Source organism: Cetorhinus maximus, chromosome 4, assembly GCF_964194155.1.
Source record: "Cetorhinus maximus chromosome 4, sCetMax3.hap1.1, whole genome shotgun sequence".
Lineage (NCBI taxonomy): Eukaryota > Metazoa > Chordata > Chondrichthyes > Lamniformes > Cetorhinidae > Cetorhinus > Cetorhinus maximus.
In genome coordinates this window covers 49073864-49092572 of record NC_135882.1, presented here as the reverse complement: position 1 = coordinate 49092572, position 18709 = coordinate 49073864, and the positions used below count along the sequence as shown (strand labels likewise).

Below are 18709 nucleotides of genomic sequence, written 5' to 3'. Positions count from 1 at the left end.
GATTTGAGTACAGGAGTAAAGATGTCTTGCCGCAATTGTATAGAGCCTTGGTGACACCGCATCTGGAGTATTGTGTACAGTTTTGGTCTCCAAACATACTTGCTGTTGTTGAAGTGCAATGGAGGTTCACCAGACTAATTGCTGAGATAGCAGGGTTATTTTAGGAGAGATTGAGGAAACTGGGCCTGTATTCCCTAGAATTTCGAAAAATGAGAGGTAATCTCAGTGAAACTTACACAATTCTTACAGACTGTGACAGGGTAGATGTGGATAGTGTTACAGACAGAAAAGAGGTATGTTCAAACAGCATTAATTTTTCCTCTCCACCTGTCCGTAAACAGAAGGTGTTTTGATCTGCTCCCTTTTTAAGAAGTGGTGGCATATTTCCCAACCCCTCAGATTTTGTGCAATCCAAGTTTCTATTAACCCCACAGCAAACTCAAGAAGGGATGAACTCAGAGGGTTAGTTTATTTATGCACACTCAAAACGCGGGAAGGAGGGTTCGCAACATCACCTCCACACTCGGGCAGTAAGGAGAGGGATAGAGAAGAGTAGGTTTTACAGTACAGTGACCACAGAGAAAATAAACATTGGTTCACGTGAGAATCAAACTCCAATCTGGTATTCCTTCATGGAGGTCAGCGGGCTGAAAACCGATATCGTAGAATTCACTTTTCCGGTGGTGAGATGAGACAGGCACAGAGTCTTGTAAGCAATGGCGCAGAACTTCCAACAGAAGTAGTGGAGATGGGGCCAGGTATTCAACATGGACTGAGCTCCTTTCTGTGTGGCTGCAATCAGATGTTAGAGCAGACAGCTATTCAGCTCAGCAAGGCAATATTAACTTGTTTAACAAGCTAGAGACCTAGGTCACATGACTACCACCTCTCCTCCAGGTCTTCAACAAAGGAGTGTATCCATCATCTGGAATTTGGCTGGGTCTCAAAGACTGCTAAACATCCTGGCTGTTGAGTTGAAAGGACTGCTTCAGGGGCTTTTGTCTTAGCAGACCCTCTCTCCTGCTGGCAAGCCTGGGACATCAAATGCAAAAGATCTTTATATAGCTCTCTTTGAAGTTGGACTGTACAGTCCCCAGGTGATCAGTAGTGGGCTTCTTGGAGATAACGAGGTGTGAATCTTCCTTAAAATGCAAAGTGGCTTCTTTTGTTCTGGGGTCACAGACAGACATAGGTTCAGCTATTTTAAGGATAGTGTTCAGCCAAGGTCCGGTTTTAAAATTTACAAATAGCAATGAGTGCATATAGTATATACGTGCATATATTATATACATATTTTATAAAAAGTAATGTGTGACATCACAATAGGATGTTTCCCCTGGCTGGTGTGTCTAGAACTAGGGGACACAGTCTCAGAATAAGGCCATTTAAGACTCAGATGAGGAGGAATTTCTTCACTCAAAGGGTTGTGATCTTTGGAATTCACTACCTTGGAGGGCTGTGGAAGCTGGATCATTGAGCACGTTCAAGACAAATCGATAGATTTCTAGGTACTAATGATGTCAAAGGATATCGGGATAGTATGGGAAAATGGCATAGAGGTAGATGATCAGCCATGATCTGTTTGAATGGTGGAGCAGGCCCGAAGGGCCAAATGGCCTACTCCTGCTCCTATGTTCCTTGGAAGGGATAGATATGGGGAAAGGAGATTAGAAATACTGGGGAGAAATCCACTAAAATATTATTTATTTAAAATATTTTGTACATGGTTAACATTTCCTACCCACCTTGACTTCACTTCCTGCATAATGATCTTTGAGTTATTTTATCAACACTTATAGTGAGAATAACTTTTTGTCAACATTAGTGTCATGCTGTAAAGTTCCAGAAATCCCACTACAAAGGGGGTCAAGCCTTCAGGGTCCACCTGACATTTTGTTGTTTAACCTGATTTTCTTTTTTGCTGTTCTTAACATTTTTAAGCCCAAATTTCAGAGCAGCCAGAATCCTTTATTCTTTTAACCTATTGGGGCCATCTCCCCACATCTCCCCATTGGTGGATGATGGTTTAATTTTATTTATTTGTTCAAGGGATGTATGTGACACTGGCAAGGCCACATTTTTGCCCATCCTGAATTGTGCTTGAGAATGTGGTGGTGAGTCACCTTGAACCGCTGCAGTCCATGTGGTGTAGTTGCACCCAGTATACTGATAGGGAGGAAGTTGCAGGATTTTGACCCAACAACAGTGAAGGAACAGTGATATAGTTCCAAGTCAGGATGGTGACTTAGAGGGGAGCTGGAAGGTGGTGGTGTTCCATGCATTTGCTGCCCTTGTTCTTCTAGGTGATAGAGGTTGCAGGTTTGGAAGTTGCTGCAGCGCATCTTGTAGATGGTACACACTGCAGCTATTGTTTACCGTGATGCCGCGAGTGAATGCTCAAGGTGGTGGATGGCGTGCCACTCGAACGGGCTGCTTTGTCTTGGATGGTGTTGAGCTTTTTGAGTGCTGTTGGACCTGCGCTCATCCAGGCAAGTGCAGAATGTCCCATCACGTTCCTGACTTCTGCCTTGTAGATGTTGTACAGGCTTTGAGGGGTCGAGATGTGAGTTACTTGGCACAGAATTCCCAGCCTCTGCCCTGCACTTGCAGTCAGTCTTTATGTGGCTGGTTCAGTTAAGTTTCTGTCGAACTGTTGTTGATGGGGATTCCGTGATGGTAATGTCGTTGAATGGCATGGGGAGATGGTAAGGTTCTCTTGTTGGAGATGGTCATTGCTCAGCACTTGTGTGGCACGAATGTTACTTGCCACTTATCAGCCCAAACCTGAATGTTGTCCAGGTCTTGCTGCATATGGGCACGGACTGCTTCATTATCTGGGAAGTTGCGAATGATATTGAACACTGTACAGTCATCAGCGAACCTTCCTACTTCTGGACCTTCTGTTGAAGAGAAGGTCATTGATGAAGCAGTTGAAGGTGGTTGGGCCTTGTTTGAGGAACTCCTACAGCAATGTCCTGGGATTGAGATGATTGACCTCCAATGTCGACAACCACCTTCCTTTGTGTTGGATATGACTCAGTCAGTGGAGATACAAGAACAGAAGAAATAGGAGCAGGAATAGACCATATAGCCTGTCCAGCCTGCTCCACCGTTCAATACAATCATGGCTGACCTTGGGCTTCAACTCCATTTCCCTGCCTGTTGGTGTTCCCCATATCCCTTGATTCCCCGAGAGACTAAATACCTGTCTATCCCAGCCCTAAATGTATTCAATGATGGAACCCTCCATCTACTGTCTTGTTGTCCACTCACTCAATCTGTATAAATCTCTTTGCAGCCTCTGTGTCCTTCCCACAGCTTGCTTTTCAACCTAGCTTGGTATCATCAGCAAACTTAGATACATAACTGTCTTTTCATCTAAGTTGTTAATGTAGATTGTAAAAGCTGAGGCCCCAGCACAGACCCTTGAGGTACTCCACTATTCACTACCTGCCAACTTGAAAAAGTCCCATTTATCCCCATTCTCTGCTTTCTATCTGTTAATCAATCCTCTATCTGTGCTAATATATTACCTCCAACTCCATGCACACTTATCTTGCCCATTAACCTTTTGTGTGGCATCTTATCGAAAGCCTTTTAGAAATTTACATCTACTGGTTCCCCTTTATCTACCTTGCTAGTTACATCCTCAAGATCCAATAAATTTGTCAAACAGGATTTCCCTTTAGTAAAACCATGTTGACTTGTTTTAATCATACTATGCTTTTCTAAGTGCATTGTTAACACTTCTTTATTAATAGATTCCACAGGATCAGCTCGTCACATCAAATGGTGAAATAGCACAATTTTGATGGCTTCCTTTGCCAATTTCTGAAGGGATATTAAATGATACAACAACTTGCATTTATATAGCTCCTTCATCAGAATAAAAGGTCCACCCACCTGATTAATAGAAACATTATCAAACAAAATGTGATACTGAGCCACATGAGATATTAGGACAAGTGATTAATAGCTTGGTCATTAAAGTAGGTTTTTAAGGAGCACCTTAAAGAAAGAAAGAGTTAGAGAGGACAGAAAGGAGGTCATTCAGCTCACCATGTATATGCCAGCTCTGTGAAGAAACTATCCAATTAGTCACATTCCCTGGCTCTTTCCTCATACTCCACAATGTTTTCATTTTGATTCCCATTTGTAAGTTACTATTCAATTGGCTTCTACAACAATTTCAGCAGTGCATTCCAGATCATAACTTGCTGCATTTAAAAGTAACTCATCTCCCACCTCTAATTAACTTATATCCATGTCCTCTGATTACCAACCCTCCTGCCAGTGGAAACAGTTTCTCCTTGTTTATCAAAATCTTTTATGATTTTGAATATCCCTATTAACAGTCCCTTAATCTTCTTTCTTCTAAGGACAGCAATTCCAGCCTTTTTAGTCTCTCCACATAACTGAATTCCCTCAGCCCTGGTATCACTTTAGTAAATCTCCTCGTCACCCTTTCGAAGGCTGTGGCATTCTTCCTAAAGTGTGATGCACAGAATTGGGGCACAGTACTCCAGCTTGGGCTAAAGAATGATTTATAAAGGTCCTTGCATTTATACTCTGCCCCTACTTATATAGGCCAGGATCTTGAGTAAAGGGTAGTCTCATCGACTTGTCCTATCACCTTCAAAGATTTGCACATGTGAACCCCCAGGTTTTTCTGTTCCTGCACCTCCTTGAAGTTGTTAACCAATTAAAAACTTCATTCTTCCTTTCAAAATTCATCACTTCACACTTCTTACATTGAATTACATCAAGTCTATAATACACAAACAGGCTATTCGACTGAACAACTCTATGTCGATGTTTTATGTCCCACATGAGATTTCTCCTCCCCCTCTTCTAACCTTATCAGAATACCCTTCTATTTCTTCCTCATGCACTTATCTTGTCCAACATTGGCATTCTTCCATTCTCATAAGATGATGTTTCGTGCAGCAAGTTAAATCCATTGGAGATGGGGTAGCTTCATATTATTTACTTTTGCCAATGGCTGGAGAGCCCAATGAGTGAGAGATAGGTTCTGTCACAAGTGCCACAGATGAAATGGTGGTTGTTATGGGTTGTTGCTTTTGGTGTTGCTGCCTGTTGTCAGACAGCTGTAGCCACTCATTGTCATGGTGATGCATGCCAGGCCATAGGCGATGTTGCCGTTTCCCTCTGTCATCAGCTAGTGTCGCCCACATGTGAAAATTGATGTTTAGGGCCTTCATCACTTGCAAGCACCTGCAAAGTGGAGCTTTGGGCATCTTACTGGTCGCCTTTCTCTGGCTACTTGTTCAGCTTTGTCCTAAATGCCTATATGCTACTTACCTCAACTATCCCTTTCAAAGGGAAGAGAGAAATGCAACTAATAAGGATGTAAAGAGCCAGTGGATGCAGATCTTGGGAGGGGTCATGAAAAAATTCTGGCCTCGAGAGTTGGTGTCTTTATTTTAATTTGTTTTTCTACTTGCTCCATTTTTTAATTTCTATTCCCAAACAAATGGTGTCGAGCATCAGTATGTACAGGAAGGGAGATTCAGTAGGTGGGAACATGGGCATGTACCCAACAATAAGAAGTTTCAGTAATAAAAAATGAAATTACTGGAAACATGCTACATGTCGGACAGCATCAGTGAAGAAAGAGAGTTAACATTTCACGTCAATGATCTTTCATCAGAACTGGAAAATGTTAGAGGTGTACAACTTTTAAGGAAGCATTAACTTAGGGGAAAGAACAAAAGAGAGGTGTAGTGCAGTAGAGGGCAGGAGTGATTTAATAACAAGTGATAATGTGTAAGACAAAAGGAGGTGATAATGAGACAAGTATAAAAACAAAAGATGGGTCTGGGGGAGGTGTAGATGGTTACAGCAGAATATCAGAGGAGAAGCATGGTAAATCTGATAGAGGAGAAGACTCCCATGGTCAGGGAATGTGATGGAAGAAAGTCAGGTGAACCCGAGGATGTGCAAACCACTTCCTCGCCGATTGTGTACCAATAGGTGATCCCACTCCAAGCACTCCCAGTGGTTCTGGTGCAGTCACCTTCCAGGGCCAGTATTTGCTGTCCAAGAGAAAATGAGTGATAGTTAAGAACTAAAGCTGTTAAACTCAGCATTAAGATCAAAGAACTGTATTGTGCCTAGTAGAAAGATGAGGTGCTATTCTCTAACTTTTGTTGAGCTTATTGGAACAGTGTAGAGGTCAGTGTGAAAGTGAGATGGAGAATTGAACTGGCAAGTGACTGGAAGCTCAGGCCGTGCTTGCTCCCTGAATGGAAATGTTCAACAAAATGATCACCCAATCTGCGTTTGGTCTCCCCACTGTGAGCAGCTAATACAGTATGGTAAGTTGGAAGTATTACAAGTAAATCATTGTTTCATCTGGAATGAATACTGGGGACCTGGATGGTGCTAGAGAGGAGGTGAAAGGTGTATATGTACACTGCTTGAAATTCATAGAGCACAATGCACCTTTCTGTCTTGTATTGTTAGGGTTGACAAATTAACATAAATGATGAAGTTGGCAAGTATGTGGAATATTTTAAATGTAAGATTTTTCTTATGTGGATTATATAAGCTTGGTCTTAAATGAAGGGTAGTCTTGGCTCAGCGGCAGCACTGCCACCTTTGTATCAGAAGGTTTGGGTTCAAGTCTCACTCCAGAAATCTGAACACACAATCCTGCCTGATACTTCAGAGCAGTGTTAAGGAATGTTGTACTTGTCTGAGGTGGCATTTTTCAGATGAGGCATTAAACTTAGTCTTTGCTCTCAGGTGGATGTGAAAATTCTTATGATACTTTGAAGAAGACAGGGGAATTCGCCGCAGTATCCAGACCAACATCACTCATACAGATTATCTGGTCATTATTTCGATGTTCTTCGTCGGTAAATTGTTTACTGCATCACAACAGTGACTGCACATTTAATTGGCTGTAAAGTGCTTTGGGACATCCTGGGATCATGAAATGTGCTTTATAAATGGCAATATTATATATACTCAAGTAAAAGTCAAATTTTTAAGACCAATCTAGTAGGCAAAAAGTTAAGGGATTGATCTTTACATGGGTAATGGTTTTAACGGGTGTACTTTCAACTAAAACACACCAGCCTGACACACCTAACATGGCTTTTAAAATAAAATAATCCAAAAGGTAATGGGGTAAGTGGTGCCTACACCAGCCTTTTATTGATCTACTGCTGAGTGAATGGGAGAGAGTGGTTGGGAAAAGGGACTTTTTAAAAATTTGGCCCTGAGATGTGGGCGTCGCTGGCTAGGCCAGCATTTATTGGTCATTCCTAAATGTCCTTGAGAAGGAGGTGGTGAACTTCGTTTTTGAACTGCTGCAGTCCATGTGGTGTAGGTACACCCACAGTGCTGTTAGAGGGGCAGGTTCCAGGATTTTGACCCTGCAATAGTGAAGGAACGGCGATATATTTCCAAGTCAGGATGGTGAGTGATTTGGAAGGGAACTTTCAGCTGGTGGCGTTCCTATGTATCTGCTGCCCTCGTCCTTCTAGGTGGTGGTGGTCATGGGCTTGGAAAGTGCTGTCTAAGGAGCCTTGGTGAGTTACTGCGGTGCATTTTATAGATGGTACACACTGCTGCCACACTGCATTGGTGGTGGAGGGAGTGAATGTTTGTGGATGGGGTGCTAATCAAATGGGCTGCTTTGTCCTGGATGGTGTCAAGCTTCTTGAGCGTTGTTGGAGCTGCAGCTCACCCAGGCAAGTGGAGATTATTCTGTCATACTCCTGACTTGTGCCTTGTAGATGGTGGACAGGCTTTGGGGAGTCAGGAGGTGAGTTACTCGCCACAGCATTCCTAGCCTCTGACCTGCTCTTGCAGCCACAGTATTTATATGGCTAGTCCAGTTCAGTTTCTGGTCAATGGTAACCTTCCCCCCCCCCCCGCCACACACCCCAGGATGTTGCTAGTGGGGGATTCAGCAATGGTAATGCCACTGAATGTCATTAGGCAATGGCTAGCTTCTCTCTTGTTGGAGGTGGTCATTGCCTGGCATTTGTGTGGCGTGAATATTATTTGCCACTTGTCAGCCCAAGCTTGAATGTTCTCCAGGTCTTGCTGCATTTGGACATGGACTGCTTCAGTATCTGACGAGTCGCGACTGGTGCTGAACATTGTGCACTCATCGACGAACATCCCCATTTATCACCTTATGATGGAAGGAAGGTCATTGAAACAGCTAAAGATGGCTGGGCCTAGGACATTACCCTGGGGAACTCTGCAGTGAAGTCCTGGAACTGCGATGTTTGACCTCCAACAACCACAACCATCTTCCTTTGTGCTAGGTATGACGCCAACCAGTGGAGAATTTTCTCCCTGATTCCCATTGATTCTAGTTTTGCTACGGCTCCTTGATGCCACACTCGCTCAAACGCTGCCTTGATGTCAAGGGCAGTCACTCTCACCTCACCTTGGGAGTTCAGCTCTTTTCTCCATGTTTGAACTAAGGCTGCAATGAGGTCAGAAGCTGAGTGACCCTGGCGGAACCCAAACTGACAATCAGCAGGTTTTTGCTAAGCAAGTGTTACTTGATAGCACTGTTGATGACCCCCCTCCATCACTTTACTGTTGATCGAGAGTAGACTGATGGGGCGGTAATTGGCTGGGTTGGATTTGTCCAGCTTTTTGTGTACAGAATATACCTGGGCAATTTTCCACATTGCCGGGTAGATGCCAGTGTTGTAGCTGCACTGGAACAGCTTGGCTAGGGGCATGGCAAGTTCTGGAGTACAAGTCTTCAGTACTATTGCTGGAATATGGTCAGGACCTTTAGCCTTTGCCGTATCCAGTGCACTCAGCCGTTTCTTGATATCACATGGAGTGAATTGAATTGGCTGAAGACTGGCATCTGTGATGCTGAGGACCTGTCGAGGAGGCCGAGATGGATCATCCACTCGGCACTTCTGGCTGAAGATTGTTGCAAATGCTCCAGCCTTATCTTTTGCACTGATGTGCTGGGCTCCCCCACCATTGAGGATGGGGATATTTGTGGAGCCTCCTCGAGTGAGTTGTTTAATTGTCCACCACAATTCACAACAGGATATGGCAGGAGTGCAGAGGTTAGATCTGATCCCTTGGTTGTGGGTTTGCTTAGCGCTGTCTATCACATGCTGCTTTTGCAGTTTGGCATGCAAGTAGCCCTGAGTTGTAGCATCACCATGTTGCCACCTCATTTTTAGGTATGATTGGTGCTGCGCCTGGCATGCCCTCCTGCACTCTTCATTGAACCAGGGTTGATCCCCTGGCTTGGTGGTAACGGTAGAGTGTGGGATATGCTGGGCCATGAGGTAACAGATTGTGGCTGAGCACATTTCTGTTGCTGCTGATGGCCCACAGTGCCTCATGGATGCCCAATCTTGTGTTACTAGATCTGTTCGAAGTCTTAACCCATTCAGCACGGTGGTAGTGCCACACAATATGATGGAGGGTATGCTCAATGTGAAGACAGGACTTGGTCCCCACAAAGACTGTGCGGTGGTCACTCCTACCAATTCTGTCATGGATAGATGCATCTGCGGCAGGCAGGTTGATGAGGATGAGGTCAAGTATGTTGTTCCCTCGTGTTGATTCCCTCACCAGCTGCTGAGTGAGTGGGGCAGGGGAGAGGGTTTGGGAAGAGGGACTGCTAAGAGAGTGAGTGGAGAAGAGGGGCTGGTGAGTTGTGGGGAGGGGTTTGGGAAGAGGGGCTACTGATTGAGTGGGGGATGGAGTTAAGAGGGACTTCAGAGTGAGCGTGTAGAGGAGGAGGTTGGGAAGAGGAGCTGGTATGTGTGAATGGGGGAGGAAGGGGGTTGGGAAGAGGGGCATGTGTGTGTTGGGGAGAGGGGCTGATTGCAATGTGGAGGTGGGGAGGGAGGGGCGTAACTGAGTTTTCTGTCACTATGGAATATGGCGAGTTAGGCTGAAACCTACGTGAGTACATAAAGTAACATTTTCACAAAAGTACTTAAATCAGATTTTCATGTTTATATATACATTGCAGATCAACATATAATACATGAACTTTGCTGGCCACTGGGATCACACAAATTTTCAAATGTTAAAATTACGTAACATTGAAAAATAGCTTGGGAAGCTATAGAGTATTTCTTTCTTACTTGTATGCTGCAGTTTTGAATAAAATGTCTTTGATGTTGGTAAAAATGGCAGTCGCTCAGCCCTTCTGAATGATTCTTCATCTGGTACAACAAATCACTAGCTTTCTGATAAAAGAGGCTGAGTATGCTTGCTAACTCTTAAACACACCCCCTAGTTTGCATACCTATTCTTAGATATTTAAAGTTTTGCCAATATAAATTACTTTGCCTAAAGATCAGAATGTTCTTGAAATGAGGCCAGAATGTTGATACAGTATTTAGTTCGAACAGTTTGATAAGAGACATGTCTTTAGAGGCATCCAACAGTCAGCTATGTTACAAGAGCTTGTAAATCCAAGGTCATTTCCACACATCATTAATTTTCAATGATGAGGGTAATTCCTGGCTTTTGAAACATTTGACACAGTTCAGATGGCTTTTGTCATGGTTTCCTGCAATGTCCATGTGACCTCATAGCAAGCTTTGAATTGTTTTGGCATGGCAACTATTTCTTAATATAGAGAAATCTTTGCGATATGCATAAGGACTTAATCTTCTCCAGTTAATATGGCACTCCATGATGCAGTAATCTGGAACATAGCAAATGCAATTATCGTTTGGCAGCTATGTTCAGTAATGTTCAAACAGTGTCAGCCATGGTTCAGTTGGAGCTCTTTCACCTCTCGTCAGAAGGCTCTAGTTCCTGCTCCAGGACTGGAGCAAAAACAATTTGGCTGACATTGCTGATGGGAGTGCCGCCTTGTCAGAGGTGCTGTCTTTTGGACGAGACAGGTAGCTGTAAAAGATCCCATGGCACTTTCTGAAGATAAGCAGGGGTGTTATTCCTGGTGTCCTGGCCAATATTTATCCCTCAATCAACATCACAAAAACAGATTATCTTGTCAGTTTCATGTTGGTATTTATGGGAGCTTGCTGTGTGCAAATTGGCCTCCCATTTATAACAACCTCAGTTGGTTAATTAGGAATCAAGATGTGGGTAATTGCTTTACTAATTATTAAATAAAAAATAACGAGTTGGGCATGTGATTTCAGTACTCTGTACAATACTTGCACAGCATATGCATGCATATGCTTTAACTTTTTATTGCGTTTGTCGGTAAGATGGAAAGATGACTGTGCAAGTGTTGTTTGATCATTGTGAGCGCTTTACTTCCTCAGTTACTGAATGATGGTAGATGCTTATTAAATAAATTTACAGAAGGGAAGTACATTTAGCTGTATTGCATGAGTGTGAACGGTAATTTCTACTAAAATGGTGTCACCATAGCCACACATGTTGCTAGTCCGTGATTTCTATTGGACAACATTGATCTATGACAATTTTAAAGCAAGACACTGAGGTACAACATAGAGATCGAAATACCTGGAAAAACTCAGCAGGTCTGGCAGCATCGGCGGAGAAGAGCACAGTTGACGTTTCGAGTCCTCATGACCCTTCAACAGAACTAAGTAAAAATTGGAAAGGGGTGAAATATAAGCTGGTTAAAGTGGGGGAGGGGAGAGGAGTTGGGACAAGCAGCCAGTGATAGGAGGAGATAACCAAAAGATGTCACAGACAAAAGAACAAAGAGGTGTTGAAGGTGGTGATATTATCTAAAGGAATGTGCTAATTAAGAGTAGAGAGCAGGACAAGCAAGGTACAGATAGCTCTAGTGGGGGTGGGGTGAAATAATACTAAAAGGGCATAAAAGGTATAGATAAACAATGGGTGGAAATACATTTTAAAATAATGGAAATAGGTGGGAAAAGAAAAATTTATATAAATTATTAGAAAAAACAAAAAGGAGGGGGAAGAAATGGAAAGGGGGTGGGGATGGAGGAGAGAGTTCAAGATCTAAAATTGTTGAACTCAATATTCAGTCCAGAAGGCTGTAAAGTGCCCAGTCGGAAGATGAGGTGCTGTTCCTCCAGTTTGCGTTGAGCTTCACTGGAACAATGCAGCAAGCCAAGGACAGACATGTGGGCAAGAGAGCAGGGTGGAGTGTTGAAATGGCAAGCGACAGGGAGGTCTGGGTAATGCTTGCGGACAGACCGAAGGTGTTCTGCAAAGCGGCCAAACGCAGAATGGGTGACCGCTTTGCAGAACACCTTCGGTCTGTCCGCAAGCATTACCCAGACCTCCCTGTCGCTTGCCATTTCAACACTTCACCCTGCTCTCTTGCCCACATGTCTGTCCTTGGCTTGCTGCATTGTTCCAGTGAAGCTCAATGCAAACTGGAGGAACGGCACCTCATCTTCCGACTGGGCACTTTACAGCCTTCTGGACTGAATATTGAGTTCAACAATTTTAGATCTTGAACTCTCTCCTCCATCCCCACCCCCTTTCCATTTCTTCCCCCTCCTTTTTGTTTTTTCCAATAATTTATATAGATTTTTCTTTCTCTTTTCCCACCTATTTCCATTATTTCAAAATGTATTTCCACCCATTGTTTATCTATACCTTTTATGCCCTTTTAGTATTATTTCACCCCACCCCCATTAGAGCTATCTGTACCTTGCTTGTCCTGCTCTCTACTCTTAATTAGCACATTCCTTTAGATAATATCACCACCTTCAACACCTCTTTGTTCTTTTGTCTGTGACATCTTTTGGTTATCTCCTCCTATCACTGGCCGCTTGTCCCAACTCCCCCCCCCCACCCCCCTTAAACCAGCTTATATTTCACCCCTTTCCTATTTTTACTTAGTTCTGTTGAAGGGTCACGAAGACTCGAAATGTCAACTGTGCTCTTCTCCGCTGATGCTGCCAGACCGGCTGAGTTTTTCCAGGTATTTCTGTTTCTGTTTTTGTTTTGGATTTCCAGCATCCGCAGTTTTTTGTTTTTATAACAACATAGAGATCATCTGTTTTTTACACGTGCTCAGACAGGGATGAAGCCTTCTGTTGTAGAAATAGGAGCAGAAAGTTTGGATTGAGAGAGAGAAAAAGAAACAAAGGAAAAGTAAAATTTTGTTTTGAGATTTGACATTTTTTAAATCTCTTTCAATTGACTACATGCAGGAATGAGATTGAATACTTCAAATTTTTCCTATTCTAGGTCAGAGAGGTTACTTCACATTGCATTAATAATTAGCATGTCGATAAAAACATACTTGTGCTCCTAATTGCCAGACTTGACTTTATGTGGCAAGCTTAATGTGTAATCAATATGCAAATCCATAAAGATCTTAAAAATAACAAGGAGGCAAAGGGCAAGATGTTTTTTGTGCAAACTAAATGGTGAAATGGTCTAAATCGATTAGCGAGTTCTAGAGATTCACAATTCACAGTATGTCTCTTAATCTACTGAATTTGCTGTATGATTTGAATATTAATAATGTATGTTAACACTTATTTTTCAAGGAGGATTGGGCCCTACATTGCTAAAATTTCATGCACCAAATGTTTTTCTAGTATAATAGTATTTCAGTTGTACGGAAGATAATATACCAGCATAGTCCATTTTGATAGCAATTTGATGTGAAATCACTCATCATTCTGCTGCTCTAATTTGGTTATGCCTAGCCCTAAATCAGTGTGCATGAGAAAGAAAGGGCTTTGTATTTATATAGTGTCTTTCACAACCTCACGACCCCCAAAGCAGCGACTGGAATTCTTTTGAAGCCTAAGTTTGTTTTCATCTGTGTAGATGCTTTGGACTCTGGTGTAAGAAAATGACTGGCTATCTACACAAACGTAGGTTTGGTAAACAGTGAAGTGAATTGTAAAATGACCTCAGGAAGTTAGCAAATGGGCAGACATGTGGGAAATGGAGTCTAGATTAAGTGTGAGGCAATACATTTTGGGAGAATAAACAAGGAGTAGATACTTGATTGATAACCACCAAAGTATTAGAGCAGGTAGATAAAATGCTATTGACTTTTTAATGGCTTTGGGTTTTATATGGAGAGCCACAGAGTACAAGAACATAAGAGAGAGACAGAATAAAGCTTCCTTTATTATTGCTATATTAAGCACTCCAGGTGAAATATAGCACAAATTTCCTGCAGTACACTTTTTGATAATGTGATGCTTGACAGGAGAAGCGACAATATCACAAAATACCAAAGAATCCATCAGCTTCTTCAAAATGTAACATAATGATCAGGTTCAGGTGTTGGTTCAGTTGTCTTTGCTTTGACCAGCTTTTAAGAATTGGGGAGCTAAAGTTCTGTATTTGACAAAACCATATTATTGCATTTTGCATCATTTGTGTGATTAGGGAATTACAAAAATTGTTGGTCACATGGTTTTATTATTTTAAATGTCATCCCACGGTGCTGCACATAAAGATAATTTAGTAGAAGCCACTGCATTTAAATAAAAGATTTGCAAGAATGATACCAGAACTGTGGTGTTATACCTATTGGGCATGGATGAGCAGACTAAGTCTCTTTTCTCTTGAAAAGAAAAGACTGAGGGGTGACCTATTGGAGGTCTCTAACATTCTGAAAGGTTTTGGTGGAATAGACACAGAACGTTTCCATGTGTGAGAAAGAGCAAAGCTTGAGATTATCGACATAAGATAGTCACCAAGAAATCAAACACAGTATTCAGAAAAAACATCTTTACCCTGACAGTGGTGAGAATGTGAAACTTGCTACCACTGGGAGTAGTTGAGGTGGGTAGTACAGATGCATTTAAGGGGTAGGTAGATAAGTATAAAGAGGAGAAAGGAATATAGGGGTATGCTGATATGATTATGTGATGAAAGATGGGAACAGGTCTGAATGGAGCATAAATGCCAGCATAGACTGGTTGGCTCAGATGGCCTATTTTTATGCTCTATATTCTACATAATGCTGTGTAATTTCCTTTGTGTTACCCGAATCCAGATATTATTACTGTTGCTAGCAGACTGAGACTTCATGAATAACCTCAACGAGCCAGTGTGGAATATTTTCCCCAATCGCCGGGGCGGTGAAGGTGATGGAAGCAGATGGAATTATGCTTTGCTGGTGCCTATGTTGGGGCTGGCAGCCTTCCGTAAGTGGTGTGAAGTTAGAATTACATTGCCATGTTCTGGCTGTACCATTTTTACCCTTAACAATGTTAAATGGAACTTCTGGAGTTAAAAAAAAATGACTCGGCAACAGAAGTGGTCTAGTCAAACAATGTCTTCCCTGCTGCACTCCTCCCCCCCCGCCACCATCTCCCCCTTTCCTTTCTGACCCCAATAATGTTCCTGTTGTAGGAAGCAATGTAAACAACCTCCAAGTTATTTATTGGTGTCTGCTGTTTAAAAGAGATAGATCTGGTCTATAGTTGAAAGCTTTCCTCCTCCAGTTTTTGAAAAAGAGCAAATTGGAATGAAAACTGTCTCAATTTTGTTTCTCAAGGCTGGATCTGGTCCAGAGAATCACAGAAGGAGATTGAGCAAGTAAGAACAACATGTAAGAACACGATAGACACAATAGAAAAAGATCTCAAATTGAAGTATGAGGACACAATTGTTCAGAATCGACGTTTGCTTGCACATTGTGAGTTAGAGCAGGAAAAGCTCAAAAGTAAAGTCCAAAGTTACCGTGAAGCCCTTTTGGCACAGAGCCGGCAGCTGGTTGAAGAACGTAGACAGCTGGAGCAAGAACGTTTAAATATAGAACAGAAGAAACATTCCCTGCAATATTCTGGAGTAGCAGGAGCTTTGTATCAGGATATGGTGGAGAGGGAAGAAGTGTGGCAAAACCGAGCTAGAACATTCATAAAAGAATTTGAAAAATCCCTGGTCAACAGGCAAAGCCTGTTCTGCAGCTACTTCATACCACGACAAGAAAGACTGGAATTAGAAAAGAAGATGCTTAGCCAAGCTCTTACAAACCCAATTGCTAGAGAGTTGGGCATCGAAGCTGGCTTGAACAGCATCTTTAAACATGAAACACACTGTGCGAATGTGCAAAACATGGACAAAAGAAAAAATGGCAGGTTAATGTGGGTGTATCTCGCGTACTGGGAGCTTCAAGCTGAGCTGCAGAAATTCAAGAAAGTAGAAGCAGCCTTATTGGAGAAACAAGCCAACTAAAATGTTGGTGATTTTTTTTAAAAGAGGTGCCATTGTACTAGAAATTGCTGGAAAACAGTTGCGAATTAGCTCCATTATTACTTCACAAAATACCCTGCAATTTGAAGTGAAGGGATATATTATGAGTTCCAGTTCTCCACAAATTGCGGACGATTTATCATTAGCCATGCAAAATATGAAAAAATTGCAAACTCAATGGAGGAGCCCCTCCATTGAAATTAATGTCATGAGATTTCTCGATTTGTAGTGTAAATGCAAATTAAACTCGCTGCTGCCATTTAGAGCTGATAATTCATGTAAGGACTCTGTTAATGATCTGATTTCTGGTCCTAACTAAAACTCAATCATGCAGGCCCTGAATGGGAACAATTGATACTATGGCCCCTCGCTCCAGCAGGTAATGAGTTGTTCCTAGAGGGTTTTTAAACTTCTTTAATCAGGCTTGATGTTCAGAGATGCAAATTAGATCAATGTCTGTTGCAAAATAATTTTGATGTGAGTAATTTGAGATATGATGTGGTACATTTCGCATTCTTTGGAGGTTAAAAAAGACATTGCATCATTCCCAAAGCTCTTCACCACTGGAGTTTTTTGCATGTTATGTCTGGATCTGCCTGTAGCCTAACTGATAGAGATTGATTGCTATCATGAGACAATTCCATATTATTGTGCTTGTGACTACCAGAATAGTAGGAGGTAAACATTTCACATTCCTGATCATAATGGATGGGGCTGCTCGTTCTATAATTCAGGGGTCAAGAATGTTTATACTTTTTGCACACCTACCGTACCCTTATTAACTGCTCAAGGAGCAATACAGAAATTCCTAAACACAATTGAATTGCAATGTCCTCCCATTATTCAATTTCTTCACTTTTCCTTTGCCTTTATCTCTTTCTCCCTCTCTCAATCCACTCTATTTCTCTTTCTGTACCTAATTTGACTTGAATTCATCCTATTTCCTTCTGTCGTCTGCTCTATCCTTTTCTTTCTTTAGTTAAGAAGATAGCTGTTTGACCCGACATTCAAATGGTGTAAGATTTGACTTTGATATCGCTACGCCTTTACCAATTTACAATTCCAGCAACTTCTAGTGTAAATGTTGTGTCATCTATAGGGTGAAAAATAATGTCAAATTCATGGCACTCACCTCACGATGTGCCATTCTAGTAATTTCTGGGCCAAAATGTCCTATTATAGACCCAGCTGTATACAGTTGCACCATCCACTACTAAAGGAAACATTCAGTCAATATAAGTAAAATTCACTGGACCTTCAATTAACTGCCATAAGAACATAAATAGGAACATGAGTAGGCCATTCGGCCTCTCGGGCCTACTCGTCATTCAGTAAGATCATGGCTCTTCTGATTGTAGCCTCAGCTCCACTTTCTAACCTGCCTCCCATGACCCTTGACTCCTTTGCAGATCAAAAATCTGTCTAACTCAGCCTTGAGTATATTTAATAATCCAGCCTCCACATAATAAAGGCACCTCCGTGGATAATGGAAATTGATAGATAATCTATGAATCTCTTTTCAACGAGTGTGTGAGTTTTCCAATCTAAAATTGAAAACTTTTTTTTGGTGGCCCCACCAAAAATCTTGGGAGAATAATTGAGTGCTGATAATTGAGATGGTAAACATTTTATCAGTAATATTTACTTTATCCTGAGTTCTTTGGACTGTCTCTTCACAACAATGTGGGTTAATTGCTCAAATACAGTCATAAGGAGAACAGCACATACTAATCAACAATATTATTTCTTTATTGCAATCCTTTGTGACCAATAAATCTCTCATCGATCAATTTAAAATAACACTGCCAGTATATTAAAAGCTTTCATGGTTGATCTGTTGCTCAGTTTACTCCTTGTTACTCACTGCTTCACATCAAAGACCAAGGGAGTGGTGAAGTATGCACACAGAGTAAGCAACTCCAATTGAAGCATAGTTCAGGGATTCAGTAGGTGGTTCTTGTGTCACTTCTTAAAAATATCACACTCTCTACTGCATACAGGACTGGTCTGCTAATCTAAATAAAGAAATTGAGAATCATAGTGAAGGGATATGTGCAGATTTGTGGGATTTTGGATCATGGTACAAGGGGATTGAAATCAACTGATTTTGGATTGTGTGTAAGGGGCTGAAATTTTGTGACTGAAATATGGGTAAAGGATTGAAACCATCTGGTTTTGAATTATGTATAAAAATCTTAATCAGCTGGATTTGTTGCATTATTTTTTTAAAGGATTTTACGTGAGAATATGCTGCGCTTGTTCAAGTATTTCATTATTGTATATATTTTTGGAGAAGTGTAATGTCTTTTTTAACCTCCGTGAAATTTAAATGCAAGTGAGCAATAATTTATACTCGGAACTGATGAAAGTACATCCTGTAAAATAAAAGTCACTATGCTCTCTCCCTTGGTCCTATATGTTGTGTAAACAACATTTTTTAAAGTAATTGTATTCCACTGGTAGCTTAAGTTTCCATTTTTTTTCCTATTATGTTCTCACTGGAAAAGAGAGAGTTTAAATGATATTCCTGTTTTTAGGACTATGAAGGGACTGGGTAATGTGGACTATAGCAAGC

General features: G+C 41.6%; 1 protein-coding gene across 2 annotated transcripts in view; it reads left to right on the top strand.

Annotated features, from left to right (window-relative positions):
* Positions 1–18342, top strand: part of LOC144679600 (coiled-coil domain-containing protein 127-like) — an 18905-nt gene extending 563 nt beyond the window's left edge. For both annotated transcript variants that reach the window (XM_078540144.1, XM_078540145.1), the window contains exons 2-3: positions 14933–15083; positions 15437–18342. In XM_078540144.1, coding sequence (XP_078396270.1) covers positions 14966–15083; positions 15437–16116 — 798 coding nt within the window. In that variant the 5' untranslated portion in view covers positions 14933–14965 and the 3' untranslated portion in view covers positions 16117–18342. The remainder of the gene's footprint in view (positions 1–14932; positions 15084–15436) is intronic.
* The last annotated feature ends 367 nt before the right edge of the window (positions 18343–18709 follow it).